Here is a 24,237-nt window from a genome sequence, read left to right as displayed (position 1 = left end):
AAAAGCTAGAGCAATCAACTTAATGCCCGCTATCGTCGCTTCTGTTGCGGTCGATTCGTTTGGCTTGTGTCGTCTATAGCCCTCCGTGGCGGCCTGACCAATGTCCTTCCCATGTCCAGTCCTGGCGCCGCATCCGATCATTCTCCCACGGGATTCGAGGTGACGCCGGCGACTGCCGCTGCAGAAGCAGCCCATCATGCAGCATCGTCCCCCCAGGTCCGTTGCTCGTCGCAGCCCGAGCGTCACCAGCGGATCCCATCACCCACCAACCAATCCCACGATGAGCAGGCCCGGAATTCCGTCCCCCCGGTGTCGGCGCCTCCGTCTCTCAAAAGAGCCAGGACGGTCCCTTCGAGCCGTTCCTATTCCTCGTTGCACCCCCAGTTCCCCCAGCTGTCCGAGCGTGATAGCATTTTTGCGACCCATTACCTGCCCGAGGACAGTAGCGATGCCACGGCTACCTCGTCACCCTCCGATCATTCCCCCTCGCAAGAGTCGGTGCGTCCTCCACAGCTGACCGCTTCTTCCCCGGATGACCCCGTGCCACCGACGGCCCCCGCCCGTCCCAGTGTCTCTGACCCTCCGAGCCTGGAGCCCTCCGTTGCGCCCTCGCCCCATCCTGCCTCCGTAGACGACGTCGAGCCGTTGGCTCGGAGTCCCAGACCGCGTCCGGGCTACTTGCGCGGCGCCACTGAGGTCCTTCCTGCAGCCTCGGGTGTGTCGCTCGGCGGCTCGCACGTTGGCTGGGTGCGCCAGCAGGAGTCGGTGGAGAGCTCCAAGGTAGCGGGAACTCATCGCATCGCCATCCGGGAAACTTTCCATCCATTGCGGAAGACCGCCTCCGACGACGCCGGTTCGCAAGGGGCAGACCGGGACAACGCCTCGAGAACCGCACTCGGTGACCATCCGCACCCGGGGCATGTGCCCGTGATGCGACCGTCACTTGGCGAGCCCTGGCCCGCGGCCGCGCACAGCCGCAGTCAAGGAAACGTGATTGTCGATTCCAAGCTCGATCTGCATCCGAGTCGGGGCCGCAGCGCGCGTGTGGAAGAGTCGATTGAAGCCAATCTGACTCATACAGAGCCGGCTCACGTCCGAAGTCGCAAATCCAGCCACTACCTGGGTCTCTTCAAGGAGAACACGTCTCCGGACCGAAAGAGGCGCGAGGGGCGCGAGAGGGCGCTGGAAAAGATTCGATCCGCGCATGAGGAACGGGTGGAGCTGGATGATGCGCAGCAGACGCCCCGTCCGACGAAGGCTACCCTTCACACGCAACCCGCCGCGGACACCCCAACTGATCGACGGACTGTCCGCATCGATTCTGCGGACGACGATCTTGCCCATCAACGACAGACGTTGCCTCGGAATCTTCTCGAGGAAATCCGCAACTTCCATCTAACCACCGGGGGCAGTCGTGGCGGGTCATTTTCACAAAGCATTCCGACGAAGTTTGATGAGCAGCCGCACAGACAAGGCCTCCAGAGCCCCGTCGGAAGCCCTCCTGGAGACTCGAGTGATCGTCCCGATTCCGCTCCAGAGGAGGATGATGATGAGCATATCTCTTCTGCCCTCTACTTTCCTCATGAGCCGTCAACGGCGGAGCACGGCGAGGGATTTCCCCGCTTTCATGGCCAAGAAGCTCACCCTCCTGCTGCGGAAATACCGGCGCATCACGACGGCGACCATCGCGGTCGTGTAGACATTTCGTTACACTCCCGACGGGAGAGCAGCATCTTTCGTGGGGACTACCATCCAGTAGCCGATGCGGATGCCAAGACGTTGGGAACGACAACGCCCGAGTACAGCCACGAGTCGACCTCCGAGTCCGAGCTGGTGTCGGCCGACGAGAGCGCGGCGTCGACGCACGACGAAGTCTCCAGCCTGACAGACGATGCGGACTTGACGCCCAAGGCCACCCCGACGCAAACGTATCGCCCGCGCCGCAAACATGCAAAGGCGGCGCCGGTAGGTGCTGTGGAGCTGAAGCCGTATCGACACCAAGTCGGCGGCCATACCACGGTTTTCCGGTTCTCTCGGCGGGCAGTGTGCAAGCAGCTCAACAACCGCGAGAATGAATTCTACGAGCGCATCGAGAAACGACATCCGGAGCTGCTCGTCTTTTTACCTCGGTATGTACCGGTCTTGATAATTCTGGCATTTCAGATAGGCTGACTCGAGCAGTTACATTGGCGTGCTGAACGTGACGTTTTCCAAGAAGAAACCCACGAAGAAGCGTAGTGACGAGGACATCCGCAAGGCTGGGGAGGCTGACAAGCCAACGGTTGATGCCAATGGACACGCCCACTCCAAAGGCCACGTATCTAAAGAGCCACATCAGCCGCGGATCTTCAGTCAGCAGCAGGTCACGGGCGTGATCCCCAAAGTCATCCTCGAGGACAACCGGCACATCATTCCGTCCGACCTGTTCCTTCGGCGGCCGCGTTCGGAGGGAGACCCCAAGGCGTCGCGGAAGGCCCTTTCTGAAGACCTGTCTGATCTTCATTACGCCAAAAGTAATTCTAGTAGTACTATGAACGAAGTGCATACTCCCGGGCGCAAACCGTCCAACACCTGGGGAGCTACTACTGTAAATCGAAAATTACAGGAGCAGGTCCTTCGCGAGGTGTTTAGCCCGACTCCGATCCATCGTCACCGGCGTCATGGTCGTCGACATCCGGGCCTGTCCCGTTATCAGTCTTCCGACGACGGCAGACGTCGATCTGATGGCCATACGCGAGATCAAACTCCCAGTCGACGGGATGCCGAGAGCGACAGCAAGACATCTCCGAAAAGCAAGGCCATCGACATTGTCAAGAGCACGCATCGCGACGTCGACAAACTGTCTTCGTCTGCTTCCAGTGCCTTGGAGGGTCGGTCGAGGTCGTTCAAAGATCCCAGAGCCGCATCTCCTTCGGACTCGAGTACGGTGCAACGGAAACGGGTTGTGCGGAGGCGGCATTCGGGGAGTGGACTGCAGAGGCGCCGCAGCATCACCAGCAACGATCAAAGCGAACTGATGTTCTTCGAGGATGATGGATATGGCGGGGATCAGGAGGATGAGATCTTCACCATGGACGGCGACACCACGGCTGCCCCTTCGCCCGCGGAGCGAGCGCCGCAGACAGACTCGACCAAACAGGCCCCGGCGCAAAATCAGTCTGCTCCCTCTCATCAGACTGAACGGCATGAACCGCGCATAGACCACATCCCCGTCCCGCCCAATCCGAAAGAGGCGCAGACTAAGCGGGACGAGCGCGTGCAGTTCTTTATTCTTCTCGAAGACCTCACGAGTGGGATGAACCGGCCGTGCGTGCTCGATCTCAAGATGGGGACGCGACAGTACGGCATCTACGCGGACGAGAAGAAGAAGAAATCGCAGCGCCGCAAGTGCCAAATGACGAGCTCGCAGAAGCTTGGCGTACGGGTGTGCGGGATGCAAACGTGGAATGTCAAGAAACAGCAGTATAACTTTGAGGATAAGTATTACGGGCGCGATTTGGCCGCGGGGCGCGAGTTTCAAGACGCCCTGACGCGGTTCTTGTACGACGGTGTAAGTTACCGCAGCGTGGCGAAGAAGATTCCTAGCATCCTCCGGCAGCTGGCAATGCTGGAGAAGATGATTCGAAAACTGAAACGCTACCGCTTCTACGCCAGCAGTCTTCTAATCTACTACGACGGCGAGCCGTCGCCCTCCAAGCATGGAAACGATGATTCGCGGGAGTCGGAAGTGTTTCTGAAGATTGTGGACTTTGCCAATTGCGTCACGGGGGAGGACGGGATACCACCGGACGCGCCCTGTCCGCCGCAACACCCGGACGATGTTGACCGGGGCTACCTGCGGGGACTCCGCTCGCTGCGCATGTACTTCCACCGGATCTTGAAGGAGGTCACACAGGAAGACTATGCGGAGCGGGGCGAGGCGGAGGATTTGGGGCATGGGCAACGCAGCTCGAGCCCGTCCAATGCCGCCGATGGTTTGTGGATGGAGGATGTTGTGGAGGACGACCCTGGCGAGGTCAGCTTCTAAGTCCGTTGCTGGACGACGATTTTCATTCTTGTTTGTTTTCTACATGCTTTTTTTTTTCTCTCTTTTTCCTTTCTTTCCTGATGTATCATTCATCATGTTTTTCCTGCAGGCTTACGGCGTTTTGGCCAAGATGAGCGGTTAGATGGGGGTTTTATTCATATACCACGGTGGTTTGTCGCTTTTCTGATTCATGGTTTGGGAGAGTGTATGAGAGATTATGATTGCAGGTAATGTGCTGTGATATACTGGAAGACAAGATGTCTTGGGTGATTGCTGTCATGCACCTTGTAGACTGGTGAATCGAGTGAAGTTGAGGTGATAAGTGTATTGTAATCATAATACGGAGTACGGAAATGAGCCACAAACAATAACGACGTGGAAATGCGGGAATCCGGTATTGTACGGTAAATTCGACCAGATAAGGCTAAACCAGAAACAGTAAAACGCGCCAGCTCATGACCTTATCATCGGCCCCTTGATTGAGCTGCATGTTGACCTCGGTCTGAGTACTTACTGTCCATCTCACTCACTCGGTAGGGTGGGTGCATTGATTCTATTACATACCTATATCTTTGGAACCGCAGTGATGAGTCAGAGACCTACTCCCCGCCATGACCATGCCCAACCGACGACAACGATTATTGATAAACGCGACTTTGACGCTCACCGCTCGCTGTTATCGCAATCGCAGGATGGCAATGATGAAGATGGAGATCATGAACAGAACAGACGACGCCGATTATCTTTGCGACGATCGATAGCTCTGGGGGAGGGTTCTTCCTCATCTGAGAGGGAGGATGGAGAAGAAGAAGAGGAAGATGGCTTACTTCACGACGTTGTCGAGACGATCGTCGAGCGTGATCGCCGGAGACTCAAGAGGGAGATTACGCGGGGAGTGTCGTTTGTTTGGAGTGTGATTAGCTGGTACAAAAACAAAACGAGAGAAACATTCCCAGGAATCAATCTTTACATAGGCTGATGGATGTATATAGTCTTGGAGCAGGCAGCATCACCACCTTCTCCCTCTACGGCCCCCAATTCCTCACCCGCCTACACTACACCCAGCGACGCGTCAACGAGGTCTCCATCGCCGCGGAAGTCGCCATGTACCTGCCCGTCTCGGTGGTGGGTTATCTCTGCGACCGGTTCTCCCCCGCGCCGATCTCGGTGGCGTCCGCGGTGCTCTTCGGCGTGGGCTACACGCTGGCCGCGTTGGTGTATCGTAGCGGCCCGCCCGTCGATGTCGGAGGCGAAGGGTGGCCGCATGCAGTCATGGTCGTGGCCTTTGCGCTCATTGGCGCGGGAACCTGCTGCCTGTACAGCGGCGCGGTGACCGCCTGCGCGAAGAACTTTGGCCGCAGCCGTCGGAAAGGTGTCATGCTGGCGGCGCCGATTGCGGCGTTTGGGTTGAGTGGGGTGTGGCAGAGCATGGTGGGGGCGTATCTGTTGAAAGAGCGCACGAGTAATCATGTGGATGGGGTTGAAGGGGTGGATGTGTTTCGGTATTTTGTGTTTTTGGCGGTGTTGTTGTCCGTGACTGGGGCGGTGGGCGGCGTTGCGTTGCAGGTTGTTGATGATGAGGAGGAGGGGGAGGTGGTGGTGAAGGGAATGGAGCCCGAGGATGGGTTGTTGCGGGAAGACGAGACGTCGTACGGCACGTTTGCGCAGCCGCCGACAGCGGAGGAAGAAGAGCATCGCCGAGCAGTGCACGAGAAGAAGACTTGGCGGCTGAACCACCAGACGCGGCTGTTTCTCCGCGACCAGACGATGTGGTGGCTTGCGCTAGGGTTTTTCTTCGTCACGGGGCCGGGGGAGGCTTATTTCAACAACGTACGTAAAGCCCCCCTTCAGATACTCCGTACAGCGGAAGATTGATGGAACTAAATTCTATGTCTAGCTCGGTACCATCATCGATACAGTCTGGTCGACAGACAAAAACCGACCACCCGCTGGCCGCGCCTCGACCCACGTCAGCGTCATCGCGCTGACCTCGACCACGGCGCGGCTTCTGATGGGTTCCATCACGGATATCTTCGCGCCTTCCCACCCACAACACACTCCCGCCAACAATCGGCGCACTCCAACACTCTCCCGGCTCGCCTTCCTGCTTCCCTGCGCCCTCCTCGCCGCTTCCGGCTTCCTTCTCCTCGCTAGCCCGTTGCCACTCCACCACCCAAATGACGGGGGGGCACTGCTCGCTGCCAGCGGCCTCGTCGGCTTCGGCTACGGCGGCGCATTCGCGTTGATGCCCATCGTGATTTCCGTTGTCTGGGGCGTCGGCAACTTTGGCACGAACTGGGGGATTGTCGCCATGGTGCCCGCCGCCGGTGCGTCGTTCTGGGGGTTGGTATACTCGGCGGGGTATCAGAATGCTTTGGATAAAACGTCCGAGCAGTGTCGCGGGTGGCGGTGTTTTGGATATTGGGCGCTGGGGTGCGCGGGAAGCCTCTGCGCGGCGGTCGTCGTGTGGGCAGTCGCGTGGAGGGTTTGGGTGAAGAGGGGGGTTGTTGTTTGACTTGGATCTATATTATAGACTTGATCTTTTTTTTCGGTATGAACTGCAATTTTAGAGTTGATTCCAAGTTAAAAGTCGGTCGCCCCCGGATCCGTCCCCATCAACACCCGGTACATCCTACGGCTCAGCGCCGGTCCAATCCGCGAGTCCGTCGCGGCGCCGTTCCGATTCGCCGACTTCGGCACGTCCTGCAACAGCAGTGGTCCATCCTGCGGTCCGGCACGCCGCATCGCGCGGAACAGGTCCGTGACAGACGGGTAGCGCGCCGCGACGCCGTACGCAACAGGGGCGGTCACGCGATGGATCTCCTGCAGCATCTTGACGAACGTGTCTGCTTTATCCTCGCCGGTGCGCACTTGTCCCGATTCCATGCAAAATGACGCCGCGTCGTGCTGCTGCATGCGCTCCCGCCGGTAAGGCACCGTCGATATGTGCTCAGTGAAGTGCCGGATCCAGTCCGCCGTGTCCGTGCCGCCGGCCTCAGTCTGGTGGATCAGGCAGTTGTGCGTGACTTGGAGCTGGAGAAGCCCGTCTTCCACTGCATCGTCGTCCGTGATCGATGGGGCGGTCTGCTGCCATTCTTGGCTCCCGGATTCGTTCGATGCGCCGCCTGCCATCTGCCGTCGCACTGCGGCTTGGTATGCCCGGTTCCGCGAGTTGCGGTTCTTGCGCATCCATGAGTCGAGCCCCTCGATGAGGTAGATTACCGTGCAATTTGGGAACGCGCTCTTCATCCTCGTGACGTGCAGTTCGAGCGTTTCCCCTCTGCCGCCATCGAGAACCATGTCGACAAATTCCTGCGCGCGCAGCGCGCAGAGAACATGCTCTTCCTCCTTGACGTGCGGCGCGCACGGCTCCCAATGGCCCGCCTCCTCGTTGTATGCCGCCTTGACCTTACGCCGCCACTTGACAACTCCCGGAATCGGGCTCTCGAAATATGTCAGTTCCACGCCGAGATGCCGCATAAACTCCTCGACCTGATTCCCGACGCTGGTGTCCCGAAACGTCGTCGCCAGATCTATAATCATCTCCGGTGTTGCCACCTTCTTGTCCACCTTGAGCTTGTTGACCTCCGCCAGGTCTGCGGCCAGCTGCTTCTCCCGCGCTTTTTCTTCCTTTTGTTGCCGCTTGCGCTCCCTTTCGGCTTCTTTTTCGCGTTCACGCTGTGCTCGAGTTGCCTCGCGTTCCCGTGCTTTTGCTTCTTTCTCCTCCGCAGAGAGTTTTGAATACGTCTTTTTCACCTTGGGCGGCGGCTTTTGTGAGTCGACTTCAACCGGCGACGATCTGAGATCCAGAACCTCCTGGTCGACTTGTTTTTCTTGTCTTTCTCGTTGCCGCCCTGGGGCATTAGAACCGGTTGTTAATTTGTCACGGTCCACTTGTCTTTCCCGTTGTCGTCGTGGGGCAGTTGAACCGGTTGTCGTCTTTTTCTGAGTGGATTTCCGCGTTGTCGAGCTCGTCTTGTTACTGTTCCCAAGACTCGCCAACAGCGCCGCCGTTCGATCTGAGACGCCCCTCAGCAGCGCCGGCGGCTTGTCATCATCATCATCGTTCAACAAACGATCCAACGCATCTTCTCCCGTTCCAAAGGAATCTGAAAAATCCTCAATCTTATTCTCCTTCCCCTCATCGTCATCATCATCGATCGTAATCGTAATCCGAGTGTCCGCCTTTTGTCTTTGCTTGGTGGTTTCCCGCTCTGGAACCGACGATGAGAACGACATTATCGGATCCGACTCGAGTCCTCCCCGAGTTTGAGTTCTTTTCGTAGGCAACTTTGGAGTCTCATCAAAGCCAAGAATGAGAGACGAATCATCGTCCCTCTTCCTTCGCTTTGTCGGCGGCGACGGCTGCCCAAAACCATCTTCTATGAACGACGGCGATGATAATATCGACGTGCCAAAATCGAACGAGTCAAACTGCGGCGTGATTGACCGTTGCCGCGCTCGTGCTGGCTGTGCTCGGGGCGGGGATGTCGCTTGCGGACGGGGAGGAGAGGACGAGAGAAGATCAATGACCTCGGGCATTGTCTCAATGAGAGCAAGGGGCCAAGGTGGGGCCTATATAGGCTAGATAACAATGCTGTACACTGTGTTCTTCTTCCAACGACTCCAGGAATGACGACGTACAAAGTCATTCCTCAACCACGCGTGAAGGGGAAAGGCACGCGTGTAACGTGTCGAGTCGCGATAATTTCACTGTGCAATTTATTGATCCAGGTTAAACGACTGTGCTGTATGAGGTTTAGCGCGATCTCAGCTTTCTCCTTTCCCGATAGGTACGGAGTATGGAGGAGTATGTCAGGACGACTGGGTGCTGGCCAGCCGCAAAGGGGAAAGGCTATCTGAAGAGATCATGATGATACTATTACTCCATACTGTCATACATGATGCGATGAGATCCCTCGAATCTCCTCAAGAGGAGAACTCAACGAGTCGGGAGTACAGAGACGGTGAGCCTCCGGGCTGACTGAGGCGTGGTAACGCGCTAGACCAGATGAGGCAAGCAGACTTGACATTGTCGGCTCAATGAGAGAAATTCTTAGTTTTTATTGGTTGAGAGTGAATTACAGTCCTCTCTCTCATCTGGTTGGCTTTTCGAAGAACGGGTCTCTTATACGCCGTACATCATTGGGCATGAGGGGTTACGCGTGTTGGTCAGAGGGTATATTAATGAGGTTCCCATCACTTCAAATGAGTACCACAGTATCTCGATACATAACGCCTTTCATTACCAACACAAGCAAACCTGAACCCCTCAACCCGCATACACTCTCTATCCAAGGATAATCTCAGTTAGAATTGAGAAAACACGATGACAAGCATAATTCAATAGAAAGTCAACTATCCCTCACTGTCCCTCCAACACCAAGCTCCACAGTGATTATGAGTCAGAGTCAGGTTGACTCATGACTGTATACGAAAGTATTCTGTTAAGACCGAAGTTATGCTGACTTGAAGCTTTCACTCTTTCTGATACTGAGTACTATTGATACTGAGTAGTAGTACTACTATTCGAGAAGGAAACCACGCCACATGAGCGAGACTCGGTCCCAATCAACAATGTTCACACGCCAGACTTACAAGACCACAAACCCATACGAGACCAAATTCGGGTACGCCAGAGCCGTGAAAAAGGGACCTTTCATTTTCGTCTCCGGGACGACCTCCATCGACCCTGCCTCCGGTGTCGTCCTCCACCCGACATCGGCGTATGACCAAACGCACCGAATCTTTTCGGAGATAGGAAGAGCGATTGAAGCGCTGGGAGGTGCGAAATCAGACGTGGTCCGCGTGCGCATGTTCGTGACGCGGGATGAGGACTGCGAGGACGTCGGAAGAGCGTTGAAAGAGGTGTTTGGAGAGGTCGAGCCCGCGGCTACGATGATTGTGGGCGCCAGATTCGTGCATCCCAATATGAAGGTGGAGATCGAGGCGGATGCTGTCGTTTCGTCAGATTGAGTCTGGCTTATCCCATACGACAGAAGAAGATTGCCTACTGGAATTGGTCACTTGGTCTGATGTGTTGCAATCTCGTGGACATAGACAACACTTGGAAATATATTTTATGAGTCCAAGGCGGGGGTAAGCACTATGGAAAGGGACAGACTGGGATAAGACAAAGTGGTGCAAGATAATTCAGAACTTGGAACAATCATATCACCAAATCAGAGCAGATAGGCGAATCTTTCGCTGTCACGCAGCAAGTTTTATATAATTCAACGGCTATCAACGCCATGGAGACCTACTGTACAAGCCAACATCTTTGTACGATTGACTATACTTTGGCCTTTCAAAATAGCCTAAATACGCGCAGCGGTCCCATTACCTCATGTTCAGCAATTGAAAGTCACTTAATGGACACCTCAGCAGCACGACGAGTAGCACACTAGGTCCTATGAGTCGTATTCTACAAGCGACAGTCCTGTACATCGAGCTTTATGAAAAACATCTTGAACTGCATGTCATTAACAATTTCCCCGTCATCACGTCTTGTAGTCTATACAGAGTACTACTTTCGTTAGACTTCGAATCTTCAACCCTGTTTCACAGGACTCACTCTTAGGGCTGTCCCGAGTGGGGAGTGTGAATCTTCAAATTTAGATCTGGGACAGAATTGATTTCAAAACTGATTTGAACAGAACCTTAAATCATACTTGCAGAGTCTAAAGCGGCTTGGCTACTCTTGGCACTGCAAACCAAGTACGGAGTAGTGAGTACCAAAAAAAAGGAAACAAGGAAAAGACCCATTGAATGGTGCTAGTAATTTTTGCCGTGTACAAGATTGTATCAGAAGGTAATTAATTACAATACCATACAGCTAACTTGTAACTTCATGCCATCAATAGTATTTGTGCCACATTCATACCGCTCACTCCATTCTCTCAGCATCGTCCTCAACATCTTCAAATCCATCATCGAGCTGCTCTATCTCCAGCTCCGTCCCTTCGCCCTCACCAGTTTGCGCTCCGACTCCTCTCCGATCGTCGTCGTAAAATACTCGCACGGAGAGCTTTCCTTTTCTATATTTACCCTTGAACTTCCTTTCATCGTGGTCTGTTCTTTCTTCTCGGTATTCGTTGCCTCCTTCCAGTTCGATCACCTTTTGTATATGGCGAACCATTCGCTCAATCCAGCCTTGGATCGTTGTCTGGGGGAGGTCATTCCAGGCTCGTTTCCAGGCCCTTATTGCTTCTTCCCTGGTCACCGGAGCACCACGTGAGGTAGTCCGCCGTTTGAGCCAGTTCCAAGCTGGCTCGATCATATTGAGGTCAGGTGAGTTTCCAGGCCACAGAATCCGCTGCACTTCATAGTAGTTATAAATTTCTTGCTGCGAAAAGTGGACATGTGCAGGAGCATTGTCCTCCTGTACAACTGTCCCCGGACGATCCTTCTGGCATTCTTTCGCAAATGGGATAAGTTTAGGCAGGAGAACTTCCTGAGGACAATGGTTAGCCAGTTATATAAACCTAGACTTGATCGCATGCCTCACATTCCGATCCCGCCACCAATCCACACCTCCCTTGGACTTCCGAACCAGTTTGCCATTTTGCCGAGTGAATTTGAAGACAGGTTTCCTTCCTCGCTTCCCCGGTTTGAGGCTCTCCATTTTGGAGACCTGCTCGTTGAATCCTGCTTCAGCTATTTTTTCCCGTTGCTCGTTTAGTTCCTTTATGGTTTCCTCTGCTTTCTTTCTGTCCGCCGCTGACTCTGGAGATACATGTGACACGGCCCCTTCTTGTCATAGCTAAAACAGCCCCAGAACATGAACTCATGTGCCCCTTTCAACGCCGGCGAATGCACGTGGGGTCTGTTGCCTCGGACGGTGTTCGCCAAAGTCCCGGACCGCCTCGGCCATGTCCGAGGACCACTGACGTTTCGTCGGACCAGATAACGTTTTTCCAATCTTCCAATGTCCAGTGCTGCTGACGCAGGCAGAATTCAAGTCTTTTTTGCTCCGCCTTGTCCAAGAGACCTGGCTTCACAGTTGGTTTAACCTTATTGAAACCATGGCGTTTCAAAACACGATGACAGGATGAGCGAGAAATACCAGCTTCATAAGCAAGATACTCCGTAGACTTCTCTCGACCGGCTCGATCTTTCCTAACTGAATTCAGAATCTTTTCCTCCACCTCAGGCGTAACGGACCTGGGACGGCCAGGTCGAGGTCTTTCCGCAACATGCTCATCGACGATCACACCCCCATCGTAGCCTTGTTCCTTTGCTTTTTTGACCATCTTGCTGATTGTGCCTTTTGGCACGCCAGTAATGGCGGTTATATCATCGTACTTGAACTTGGCAGTAGTAGCCAAAGTCAGGACCTGAGCGCGCGTAGCGATAGAGTAATGTTTCGTCATCTTGCAATAGCGATATCAAGCAGGACCTGGCAACTCACAAGACGGCATATGTATGTTAGCAAGCGCACACGTCCAACCTCCTTCAACTCTTGTCTCCAGAGCGAACCTAACAATATGCTAAGTATCGTTCTGAATTCCTTTCGCGTATGTAACAATTAGCAGTTACTTCTCTGATTCGAAGGAGAATCGAAAGCCCTTTTATGTAGATTGTCTTCGGGATAGAGTACTTCCCTTCCGAACATTTTGCGGACGGCTAAGCATATTTGATGCTAACAAAACATGACGTGGCAAGGGTTCATTTGTCGGAAACCTCCTGATAATCTATGCCAGCACTTCTGTGCTGTGCTTTGAGTACTCCGTACCATCAATCGTCAATCTGCAAAGGGGGCTTCTTGCTATTACGCTTGCACGTCTTGTTTCTCTTCCCTTGGTTGTTGAGTAGAAATTCATCAACAGGGAGAAGCTTTTTGCATATTTGGCAATAGTTCTGCTCATATCCTTGAGTGGCCATTGCGGGCGGTCAAAGGAGCAACACAATGAATGGAGAATATTGGCAGTTGAGGTTGCAGTTGAACAAGGAATGCGACAAACCAGGATGGTGGTGGGAGAACGCGTAGGAGGAATCAAAAGGGGAGGTGTAAACAGAAGTGCGCTGCTGACTAAAAACAAATCACGTGGATCAGTGTAGTAGTCATATTCCTCTTAACTAAATTTATGAAAATTCACGTGATTTGTCTTCTCCTTTCTTGCTCCTTTTTTTTTTCCTTGTGTTCAGCTCAGTGTCTTTAGGCCTTTATGTCTTCTCTTGTGCCGTCTTTTCCGTCTTTCAGGCCGTTTAGGCTTTTAGCCGCTTCTTTTGCATGGTTCATGTGTTTTCAGCACTCTTCAGCTCGCTTGTACCGTCCTCTTTAGGACGCTACTCATTTGTGTAGGTTTTTTCTCTGGCTTGGCATCATGTGTATATAGAGCTCCGATTGCCCATAGAGTCGGAGAGCCGAGTTCTAGCTAGCAAGGTCTTGTGTTTGGTTGTCTCTCGGTCCAGGATAAGCCCAGTTCTGTCCGATAACTAGCTTATGTCACGTGACATAGCACGTACTGCTTAATAGTCATATTCCTCTTAACTAAATTTATGAAAATTCACGTGATTTGTCTTCTCCTTTCTTGCTCCTTTTTTTTTTTCTCCTTGTGTTCAGCTCAGTGTCTTTAGGCCTTTATGTCTTCTCTTGTGCCGTCTTTTCCGTCTTTCAGGCCGTTTAGGCTTTTAGCCGCTTCTTTTCCATGGTTCATGTGTTTTCAGCACTCTTCAGCTCGCTTGTACCGTCCTCTTTAGGACGCTACTCATTTGTGTAGGTTTTTCCTCTGGCTTGGCATCATGTGTATATAGAGCTCCGATTGCCCATAGAGTCGGAGAGCAGAATTCTAGCTAGCAAGGTCTTGTGTTTGGTTCTCTCTCGGTCCAGGATAAGCCCAGTTCTGTCCGATATCCGTACTCCGTACTCGTAGTGTACTCCGTACATACTGTTGTAAGGAACTACAAACACTTGCACCAGCTCTCACCAACGTGCTTGTTAGCTTTTCAAGCTCAAAAGCTCCGTAACCATTTTTCAATGTAACAACACAGATTGTGTGAGAAGGGAGCCCACCTGTCAAAATGTCCAGTGCTGACTCCCCTATTTCAGGTCACTCACCAGCAGCCAGCTTCGTGCTATACTATCCACATCGCTCAACAAGCTGTCTTCGACTCATTCTCCCAGATCTTTTTCTCCGTGCCCTCATCATTGACTTCAACCTCCATCCCCCACGACCAGGGAATGAACAATGAGGTGCGAGAAACTCGATCTCCGGACTATCACTGAGATGGTATCCTCAGCATGCGAACTCAAACGCTGTCAACGTCGGTCGAATCCGAAAACAAAGTCGCAGTCAAGTTGGGATAGTAGGCTACTTACTAACATTCCACCAAATGAAAGCAGAAAAACGTGAAAAATCGTCGCTGCCAACAACAAGGTTCCCCGTGCCACTAAAAGTTTGCAATCACCTTGTTGATCCAGAAACTACTAACAAAAGAGATACATTCGAGGTAGAGATCACGAGAAGTTGTTGCCGTCTCAAACGCCAGCAGAGAGAAAAGCCCATTAGAGACGCAAATTGTCTATCTATAATGTTTTTCTCACGCCAGATGGCAATTCAAGGATTTCTGGACCTTCTAGGAATCAAGAAGAGATGTTGATGAGATTGGCTCAATTGCACTTATGCACTATGTCAACTTGATACAAGGATGATTGATCTCATCTTCACAAAGCCCGGGATTGTATTCACTCATGCCGATCCTCAACCAAAGAATTTCCTGGTTCGAGCGGAACGGATTATGTGAGGTGACTTCAAGACAACCTTTAGTGACTGGAATCTATCTGACAAGTACTAAAGTTCTGGGAGGTATGCAACTCGCCGATTTATTGATAGCCCAAGCCTGCTGGGCTGGAGCTTGTCCCGGACATCTTGGACCTGTACCCACCCAATACCCCATGCTGCAAGTGATACTCGTCGGTATTCTAGAAAAACCGCAGGCTGTGCACGATAGTCAGTACACAGTGACTGTTCCACGAAAGAACCTACTATCGTGCATATCCGACAATCAGCCCATCAAGGACAAAACCAAGTACCTAGATTACAACCACCTCAAAAGAACCGCAACCACGACCGCCATAACCGTCCCAGCACCCAACAACACATGCTGCACCCCCCAAAACGGCCTCCGCTCTGCCTCCCGCAACCTAGCCAACTCCTCCTCGAGATTCTCCCCCAACGCATCGAGCGAGAACCTCCCGCGGGCTCTCCTCCGCCCATTCTCCGCGATCCGCTCCCGTTCTTCTTCGGACATCTCCCACAGCACCTTCTGGATGACCTCCGTCCAGGCCTGCACGTCGTCAACATCCCGCAGCCAGCCCGTCTCGCCTTCGACGATTGTCTCCAGCGGCCCACCCGTGTTGGACGCCAGCACCGGCAACCCTGCCTGCATGGCCTCGACGGGCACGATGCCAAAGTGTTCACGCACGGGCGTGTAGAGCAGCAACCGCGCGGTGCGCAGCAGTGTTTCCTTGAACGCGGTCGGCACGGAGAGCAAAAAGAGCACGTCAATCGAGTCCGGGACGGATTGCGCGGAGACGACCGTCTTTGCTGTGGCAGTCTGCAGGCCGAGGTCCTGCGCGAGGCGGTCGAGTTCTTTGTGGTACTGCACGTTCTCCGGGACACGGGTGTCGTAGCCCCCTTTGAACACCCATGGTCATCAGTTTGCAAAATCAAAACAGAGAAAAAACAGGTAGGGGGGTACTTGTTACCGGCAATCACCAACCGAGTCCCGCACCGTGCCTCAAGCCCTAGCCCATGATACGCGCGAATGGCCAGCTCAACGCCCTTTTTCCGCTCAAACCGGTTGATGCTCAGCAGCACTTTCTTCCCACCCCACAATTCCGGCCCATGCATCTTGCTTTTCTCCTCCCGTCCCACACACGGATACACAATCCGAATATCCCCCAACCTTCTCCTCCCAAACACCTCCCCAACAACCTCCCTCGTAAACTTTGAGTTCGCGACGACCCCATCCGCGGCACTCATCGCCCACCCTTCGAACCAATCAAACGGCCACCGGTAGACCCTCTTCAGCACGCGCGTTATGGGATTCACCTCGTCGCGCCTTGCAAGTAACTGGTCGGGGAAATGGCAGTAGAACAGAATCCGCTGGGGCCTCCTCCGCACAAGCCACTCGCCCACAGTCTTTAGAATAGGCAAGCAAGCAGGAAGCTGATCAACGATAAAGATATCGCTGCCAAACTTGTCGCTGTTCTCCTCGCGTGCCATCTCCCCCAGCAAGGAGATGGTGAGATGCAGCTGCCTCAAGATCGCCATCAACAGATGCAACCTTCCCAGCACCCGCGGCGGAAAGATTGTATTCCCACGCACGCGGACGTCCAGCGTGCCATCGCGCGCCTCCTCGAAGCAGTGCGTCTCGTCCCGGTGCGACGTGTAGACGATGACGCGGTGGCCGCGGTTCTGGAGCGCGACGGCGACGTCGATGATGAGGCGCTCGGCGCCGCCAATGCCGAGATCGGGATGAATGATGATCACATTGGATCTTGTCATGATCGGAACGGGCCTTCGGTGGGAGGATCCCCCGAGGGCCCCTTTTCTCCAGCTTTCAGTCCCGTGGCATATTGTCATGTGATAGGCTTGTTGCTTATCGATAAGCTTATCTTCTCACGCATCTTATCGCAATCTTTACCACTCCCATCTACGATGGATGAGTCGTGACCAAGTTCTTAATCATACTGGAACGGATGGAGATAGGATACAGTAACATTCAAGTCAACATACACAAAGAATACATGTAAAGGCCATGGCGAATTTCGTCCACGATCATCATTTGCAGTATACCACTCAGAAGGGAAGAGGATATCAAAACGTGGGCGGGTTCCAGTAAACCGACAAGTCAAAGAACAAAAAACAGGGGTATGAGAAGATTAATCAGATACATGAAAGAGAAAAATAAAGAAAGTAGAAAAAAAAAACAATCAGAAACGAAACAGAGGACAGTCCCGGGCATATACATCAGGATACCTGGCAAGGTGAACCTGTTTTGGCCGAAGAACCCATCGTACAAACATCATCAAGCCAGCCCATGACAAACCGCCTTTTGCACAAGGGCAGGATTGGGTCATCAGAAAAGTTAAAGCGAGGATGATTAATGTATCTAATAGGAAAGGAAACAGTGGGGTGCATTGCCAGCTCAGAAGCAGTTCAGCGTGCTCTTCTTCTTCTTCTTGTTGATGGCGTTCATGCGCTCCTCGAGCTGCGCCCGGGCAGCTTCCGCCTCCCGACGGGCATTCCGCTCCTCCTCAACGGCCTGCAGCGAGAGTCGAGTCGAGTTGCGCTCCTTGCGCAGCTGGTTGAGCTCGTCCTCATACTGCCAGGCCTTCTTCTTCCATGTCTCCATGTCCGCCTTGAGCTTGTTGCTCTGCGCCTCCAGATCGCCGAGCGCCTCCTCGAGCGTTGCCGTGAGCTGCTTTTCGGCGTAGAGGTGCTTCTCAATGGTGCGGATCCGAGCCTCTTGGTCCTCGACAAGCTGCGCGTTGACCAACTCCTTGCTGGTATGGCGCGAGCTCGGCGGCGAGATGCTGCCCGCATTGCCATTCGTGGTCGATGCGATCGTGGGCAGAGGAGGCAGGGGAATGGCTGGCGGCGGGGACGGAAGGGAGGTGGTCGACGTGCTCTTGCGCAGGTTGGAGCTCATGGAACTCGTGCGCTCGACGCCCACCTCCTGATTGCCAAAGTTCTTGATCTGAAGCTTTGCAATGATTAGTTACCCATCCTGAGAGGTTCGAATGGAAATGGATCTTACCTCCAGCTGTTCGCACCGAGTTCGGTAGGCTTCGACCTCCCGCTCCAGCGACGTGATCTTGTTCCGCGCCTCTTCCAGGGCCCGGGCACGCTCCTCCTGGATAACGGACAGCCGGTTGTGGTGCTGGTCAAACGTGCTAGTGATCTGCTCCTCCAGCTCTTCCACGAGACGCACGCTCTTCTGCTTCTCAGCCTCGACCTCTTGCAGCGCCGTCTCCTTCTTCTTGATAACTTCCTCCTTCTCGCGCACGACGTCCTCCAGATTGGAAACCTGCGCGGCGAGTTCGGACACTCTCGACTCGTGCCGAGCGGCCTTGTCTGCCAGCTCCCGCACCCGCTCGTCATCCTTGTTGTTCGCGGACTTGGCGGCCTCAAGCTGCTGCAGGAGCTCCTCGTTCGTGTCAACCAGCTCCGCGTACTTGTCCGCCAGATGCTGCTTCTCCGATACGAGATCCTCAAGCTGATCGGTCAGCGTCACCGGAGTGACTTGAGAGCCAATCACCTTGGAGATGGACTCGAGCAGCTTGCCGACCTCATCCTTGGATCCACCCATCTCAGTGCGCAGGGCCGACATCGCCTCGTTATGCTTCGCCCAGAGCTCTGCGACCGCGGACTCCTTTGCAGCCTTGGCCTGCTCGGCGGCTTCCGTAGCTGCAGCTGCCTTGCTCTCGAATTCAGCTGCCTTGCTCTCCAGCTCTGCTGCTTTGTTCTCCAGTTCGGCCAATTCGTTCTTATGTGACTCCTGGAGTGCGTGCAACTCGTTCTTGTGAGACTCGACGAGCGCCTTGTGCGTATCCAGCTGGTCCTCAAGCTCGGCAATGCGCGACTGGTACTCTGCCACATCGCCATCTTTGGCTCCCTTGCCGGAGGCCTGTTCGAGCGCCTGTTGAGCCGCCTGCTGCTGCTGCGCGGACGCAAGCGACGCCTCCAAACCGGCAATGGTTTCCAAGTGACCGGCAATGGCCGACTTTTGCTCTTCGATCTCCTTCTCCACCAGGGACTCGACGACGGCCGCCTGCTTGCTCTTCTCCTCTTCGAGGTCCCGGAGCGCAGCAGCCTTCTCCTCGGCGAGCGCCTTCAGGGCGTTTGCATGCTCCTCGTTCAGCGCCTTCAGGGCATTTGCGTGCTCTTCGTTCAGCGTGTTCAAGGCGCTTGCATGCTCGGACTGCATCTTCTCAATCGAGGCCAGCGCAGCCTCCAGTTCCGACGACGTCGCCTGCAACTGACTCTTGGTGTTCTCGAGCGCCTCGACGGCAGACTTGTGCTTGCCTTCCCACTCTGAGAGTTCCGCCTGGAGGGCCTCGAGCCGATTGTCTTGCTCCTTTGGTTTCTCGGCGGGAGCCTCTGCACCCGCGGTCTTGTTGCGCTCTTCCAGAGCTTGGTTGAGCTCCTCCAAAGCCTGGTTGCGCTCCTCCAGAGCTTGGTTCAGCTTCTCAATCTCGATGCGGAGTTCCTCCTCCCGCCGCTCGTGCGTCTCCTGCATCTCCCGCATCCGGTTCTCATGCTGCACAATCTGCTCCTGCAACTGAGAGACCAGCCCCATGTCCATTGGCTTGGCGCCCTGGAGACTCGAACGCTCACGCGTCAGGCCCGAGATGATGGTCGCCTTGGTCTCCATCTCTTTCTTCACGCTGGCATTCTCGGCCTCGAGCGCCTGAATCCGCTCCATGCGCTGATACAGCTCATGCATCGCGGTGTTCAGGTGGTTTTCAAAATTCTGCATGGCCTCCGGGCGGTGCTCGAACTCTTCCGCAGCGATATTACGGAGCGCCGCCAGCGAACGGTGTGCCCGGTCGACCGTAGACCCTAGGCTCTGGCTCGTCACGCGGCGGATGACGGGGCTCGGAGTCACCGACGTCGAGGGGGACGGGCTTGACTTGTTCCGAAGCTGTGTCTTGAGATCCTCGACGAGGGCGAGCGTCTCTTCATGCTCCGCCTCGAGCTGAGCGTACTTCTGGGCCACCAGACTCATTCCCTCCTCATGCTCCTGGAGTAGACGGCGGAGTTGTTCGACCTCCTCCGCATTGGTCTTGGACGTGCGGTGGGACTCGGGGGCTCCGCCATGAGTCGACAATTCCGTATCCTCAGATGCTTCCTGCGAGGTACCCGACCGCTCGACCGAGGACAACTCCGAGGAGAGCGAGCGCGAAGATACATGCTGTCCGCCATCCTTGGCTTCCGCTTCTGGGCCAGTATCTAAAAAAGACGATTCCCGTTGCAGTCCATTGACAGCCATGGACCGCGCCTGCTGCTGACTCTCTTCAAGGGCTTCCTGCATCTCGGCCATCGCGCGCAGAGCCTCTTGGTATTTGGCAGTCATGAGATCCAATTCATTCTGCGTCGTCTCGTGCTGCATACGGAGATCCAGAAGCTCCTGCGTCACGTTCTCGAGCTTCTCCGCGACGAACCGCGACTGTGCCGGAGTGGACACGAATTCGTTGGCGGCATCGAGGTCCCTGGTGGCATCCTCGAGAACCTTCAGCCCGGAGTCGGCGTCGACCTCTTCCTTCTCCAGCTCGTCGTTGTCTGGCGCGGTGTCCCGGAGCTCGGAATCGTCGCCTTCGGGAATCGCCGTTTCCGCCGCCTCGGCCAGGGTGTCCAGTGACAGATTCCTCGATTTGCGCCCGATGCCCTCCGCCGCGGTCGGCGCCGCTGCAACCGGCGCGGGCTGCTCGGCGGCCGCGTTTTTCTCCCTGATATGGTCCAGCTCGTACAAAAGGTTGTCGAGCTTGCCGAGGCTGCGCTGGCGATCGACGAGGTGCTCAAGCCGGGCAATCTCGCGCTGCATCATCTCCATATCCTGGTCGTTCTCGGCGAGACGCTCCTCCAGGGTCGAAATGTACTCCTCGCAGTTCGCCTCGTTCTCTCGCGCCCGGGCGAGCTCCTTGCGCAGCTGCTGGATGATGGCTGCGTTCTTTTCCTCGCCCGAGGCATGTCCGTCGAGCTTCGATTCGAGATCGCGCAGGTAGCTCTCCGTGCTGGCCTCGCGATCCAAAGACTTCTGGAGACGCGCCTGCAGCTGCGCATTCAGGTTCTCGACATATGCGCACCGGGTTTCGCGCTCGAGCAGCATGCTCTCCGTGTTGGACAGCGAGGTCCGGGTGTCCGACAACGAAGCTTCGAGGCTCTGGATCGTCTTCTCGTATTCGAGGACGACCTGCTCGACCGATTCGGCAAAGGAGTGCGAGCGCTTCAGCCTCTCGATGGAGCTGTTCTCCATGGCCGCGGCCAGCTCCGAGGGATCATCGGTGTGGGAGTCGGTGACCTTGCTGAGTTCAGCGATGAGTTTCGCGTGCCGCTTGCTGAGCGCGCTGTAGCTCTCCTGCATGTCGAGCAGATGGTGCTGGAGCTCCAGCTCACGCTCCGTTGGTCGGTCCGAGCGATCCTGGGACGCCGTGCTCTTCCGCTCTGCGGCCTCGGAGTTGCGGAGCTGCTGGCGCAAAAAGTCGATCTCGGCCTTGAGGCGATCGATGACTGCCTGCTTGTCGCTCTCATCGGTCACCTGCTGGATGCGCGGCTTGCTCTGGATCGCCCGCGCTCGTTGCGCGTACTGCACCGTGTTCAACGTCTCGCTCAGATGGAATTCGGCCGGGGTAACACAGGCAATCATGTAGGTGATGGCGTTCCCGCCGAGCGAGTCTTGGAGAAGACGGGTAAGTTTGGAGTCTCGGTACGAGACGTGGGCGCCAGGGTGGCGGGAGGATAGCTGGGAGATGACCTTGCCCAAGCTGGCCAGGCCCGCATTGATCGAGATGCCTTCCTTGGCCCGCTCGCCCGAAGCCCCGGTGTTCTTGAGTCGTTCGCTGCCCGCGAGATCGACGAAGTGGAGCTTGCTGTCCACGGTGACGGTGGCGGCCTCGGAAGAGAGGGACTCGACGGGCATGGACATGCGCTTCTCCTTGGTGGACAGCATGGATCGGGGCGACTTGCGCTGCACGAGATTCAAGCTGAACACGGCGTGCGAGCGAGACGACTTGGCGTTGATGGCCGTCGCATCGGTCTGACGAATCGAGGAACCAAAGTTCAGCGCGCCGATGAGATCGTCGAAGGAGTTGATCTGGACCTGGCGGAGGCCGGTCAGGATAATGCGCCCCTTGGCGTCCTCACGGATAGTGACGGTGCTGCGCTCTTGGGGAGGGGTCGAGTCGGGGACGAGCAGGTCGCGCAGCGTCTCGTTGTAAATCTGTCACTGCATCAGTGCATTGAAGCAATCCCATCATGGGCGGAAGGGTCGCACCTCTACATAGGTGGCCACCATCTGCCAGTTCCTATCGGACGGCGGCTTGTTACTGTTGAGACCATGCGGCGACGAGATCGAGTATCGGCTGGGGGTGCGCAGTCCCGTCGACTGTGAGCGACTCCGGGTCTGGCCGTCCAATTTCTCGAACAAGACTTGCGCCGCGCGGGGAATGATCCCTGTCGGAGCAAAGTGTCAGTCAAAGCGGTCGAGCCAGATTTCGCACGTAGACACATACCCATGGCCTTGGGGTCACTCTGTTCATTGGGACCGGAGGTACCCATAGTATAGGATTTCCCGGCCCCGGATTGCCCGTAGGCCAGAATGGAGACATTGTATCCTTGCAGGAAGGAATTTACGCTGTCGCTGAGATACTCCCAGATGCCTTGCTGATCGGTGGTCTCGGGGAACACTCGGTCGAAGACAAAGACCTTGCGGCCCTGGGGCACATCGACGGCGAGACTCGTTGGGGATGTGACATGGACCATGGATCGTTGGAAGCGCTGGGGAATCAATTCATAGCCCGGATCGCCGGGTTTCAGCGGGGGCCGCACACGGACGGCTGGAATGTGACTGACATTCAGCAGTGCGCGGGAATGGAGGGATTCTGGGCACACTCACCGACTTTGACCGCAGTTTTGCTCTCCTCATCGGAAGCACGACTGCCACTTGGCCGGCTGCCTGTGCTCATGCGACTGTTGCTGCGAGGTGAGCGGATGACGGCACTCATGGGCCTGGTGGGAATGCCCGGAGGGGGCGAGCCTGGCGGAGACATAGCCATCTCGCTCGGTGCCCTTCACGAACAGCCCCCGCGGAAGGCGAGCGGTTGGATATGATCGTTATTGGAGGCGGAGAATGGTTGCGCGCATCAATCGTGTGACGAAGCGGTAGGGATCTCAGTGTTGTTGGCGGGCGTTGATGGTGATGGTGAACTAGATGCAGAGCAGACAATCAGCCGAAATGCCCCCTTTTTTTTTTTTTTACCAGACGGTCTGACTGTTCCCAGCGAGCCTGGGTTGCCAGAGAGATGGTACCGTAGGTGAATGGACACTCACAGCAAACAGAGAGCTGCAGCTCTTGGTCGGCAAAGAGAGCAGAGCTCTGAATTCTGAAACAGAGATGGTGGTGAAGAAGACAGACCGATGACAGGAAATTCACACACAACTTCCGACGCCGTCCAGGGCCGGGCTGCTAGCACTACGGCAGAGTAGTCTACTCTGGGGGCAGCGCAGCACAGGACGGGATGGCGGGAATCTTAGCGTCTGGCAGAAAGACTCCAGTCGAGCCAGTCAGCTTCCAAGTCAACCGGAGGACTTAATTAAAGCCGGTCTTGGGCCCCAAGCAAAGAGCAATAAAGTAAAAAACTATGCCGCGACAAATGGCCTTTCTGTGCTAGACAGACCGACGCCAGGACAGTGGACCGGCGCAAACCTAAACAGGGACTCCAACGATGTGCGGCTCAGGGGGAATCCTGTACGAGTCCATACATACATACTGTCATGGATGCAAACAGGGCTGGTTCTGTTTCTGTCTGGACTCTGGAACAGATCTTTACCTACAGCGATTGCAGTTTACAGAGTTCTAGAAATAGTGCACTCTGTCAAGGCGATTGATTCTATGAGGATCGGTCACTGTACGGGATTTGTCTGTTGTCTGTTTGGATTGATTTTCCCCTGAATTCTGACTAAGCAGGGAGAAAGTCACATGACTTTGAAATTGAACTTGTTCTTTTTTTCTCTTTTGTGTTCGCTTTTCAAATCAACTGTCCACTAAACTCAAAGTGGCCTAGTGAGCAACCAGTGTGGGGCCCAGTTCCATCTCCGCAGTCCGGACCTGTTGGACAGTTGGAGCCAAGCCACCTTCCACTTCCAGGAGAAAAGGGGCTCCTGCCGCCATGGTCCGACACGGGAAATCGCAGAGATTCCGTCGGAGAAGCCATCTCCGAACTGGCAATGCGACTCGGACGGGAGGAGGCTCTCGATAAGTGGATTTCTGTCCTTCTCGTCGCCTCGAGTTTACTGATCAGACACACAGGTCAGAACTCTAACAAGTACTCCGTACTCGTACATACTCCGGACATAACTTGGCGATGTTGACGCTCGGCGAGAAAAGGGGGGTAGCCTGGGGAAGGCGCGATGCTGGTTGGACCTTCCTTCCGGAGCCACTGCAAGTGACTGCATGCGGTCCATGGTCCGGAGTGGGGCCAT

The 24,237-nt window shown here is 55.1% G+C and overlaps 7 protein-coding genes across 7 annotated transcripts; 2 read left to right on the top strand and 5 right to left on the bottom strand.

The window, feature by feature from the left end:
* Positions 1 to 111: 111 nt before the first annotated feature.
* VTN31DRAFT_6476 (uncharacterized protein) lies at positions 112 to 4,027 on the top strand (the record flags this gene model as incomplete). Its single annotated transcript, XM_069407090.1, has 2 exons — positions 112 to 2,129; positions 2,182 to 4,027. The coding sequence occupies 2 exons, from the start codon at positions 112 to 114 to the stop codon at positions 4,025 to 4,027; spliced, it is 3,864 nt and encodes a 1,287-aa protein (XP_069258651.1).
* A 586-nt stretch (positions 4,028 to 4,613) lies between these two features.
* VTN31DRAFT_6475 (uncharacterized protein) lies at positions 4,614 to 6,542 on the top strand (the record flags this gene model as incomplete). The annotated part of the gene is made up of 3 exons (XM_069407089.1): positions 4,614 to 4,951; positions 5,020 to 5,857; positions 5,925 to 6,542. The coding sequence occupies 3 exons, from the start codon at positions 4,614 to 4,616 to the stop codon at positions 6,540 to 6,542; spliced, it is 1,794 nt and encodes a 597-aa protein (XP_069258650.1).
* A 68-nt stretch (positions 6,543 to 6,610) lies between these two features.
* VTN31DRAFT_6474 (uncharacterized protein) lies at positions 6,611 to 8,569 on the bottom strand (the record flags this gene model as incomplete). Its single annotated transcript, XM_069407088.1, has 1 exon — positions 6,611 to 8,569. The coding sequence occupies one exon, from the start codon at positions 8,567 to 8,569 to the stop codon at positions 6,611 to 6,613; it is 1,959 nt and encodes a 652-aa protein (XP_069258649.1).
* Positions 8,570 to 10,913: 2,344 nt separating this feature from the next.
* On the bottom strand, positions 10,914 to 11,651 carry VTN31DRAFT_6473 (uncharacterized protein; the record flags this gene model as incomplete). Its single annotated transcript, XM_069407087.1, has 2 exons — positions 10,914 to 11,480; positions 11,535 to 11,651. The coding sequence occupies 2 exons, from the start codon at positions 11,649 to 11,651 to the stop codon at positions 10,914 to 10,916; spliced, it is 684 nt and encodes a 227-aa protein (XP_069258648.1).
* A 3,416-nt stretch (positions 11,652 to 15,067) lies between these two features.
* Positions 15,068 to 16,539, bottom strand: VTN31DRAFT_6472 (uncharacterized protein; the record flags this gene model as incomplete). Its single annotated transcript, XM_069407086.1, has 2 exons — positions 15,068 to 15,666; positions 15,738 to 16,539. The coding sequence occupies 2 exons, from the start codon at positions 16,537 to 16,539 to the stop codon at positions 15,068 to 15,070; spliced, it is 1,401 nt and encodes a 466-aa protein (XP_069258647.1).
* Positions 16,540 to 17,182: 643 nt separating this feature from the next.
* On the bottom strand, positions 17,183 to 22,811 carry VTN31DRAFT_6471 (uncharacterized protein; the record flags this gene model as incomplete). Its single annotated transcript, XM_069407085.1, has 5 exons — positions 17,183 to 17,740; positions 17,795 to 21,976; positions 22,031 to 22,209; positions 22,269 to 22,592; positions 22,652 to 22,811. The coding sequence occupies 5 exons, from the start codon at positions 22,809 to 22,811 to the stop codon at positions 17,183 to 17,185; spliced, it is 5,403 nt and encodes a 1,800-aa protein (XP_069258646.1).
* Positions 22,812 to 22,926: 115 nt separating this feature from the next.
* VTN31DRAFT_6470 (uncharacterized protein) lies at positions 22,927 to 24,237 on the bottom strand (the record flags this gene model as incomplete). The annotated part of the gene is made up of 3 exons (XM_069407084.1): positions 22,927 to 22,962; positions 23,086 to 23,138; positions 24,102 to 24,237. 3 exons carry the CDS (start codon positions 24,235 to 24,237, stop codon positions 22,927 to 22,929), a joined length of 225 nt encoding a protein of 74 aa, XP_069258645.1.

Source organism: Thermomyces dupontii (assembly GCF_041956625.1).
Source record: "Thermomyces dupontii strain NRRL 2155 unplaced genomic scaffold VTN31scaffold_7, whole genome shotgun sequence".
Classification (NCBI taxonomy): domain Eukaryota; kingdom Fungi; phylum Ascomycota; class Eurotiomycetes; order Eurotiales; family Trichocomaceae; genus Thermomyces; species Thermomyces dupontii.
This window is presented reverse-complemented; position numbering and strand designations above follow the sequence as displayed.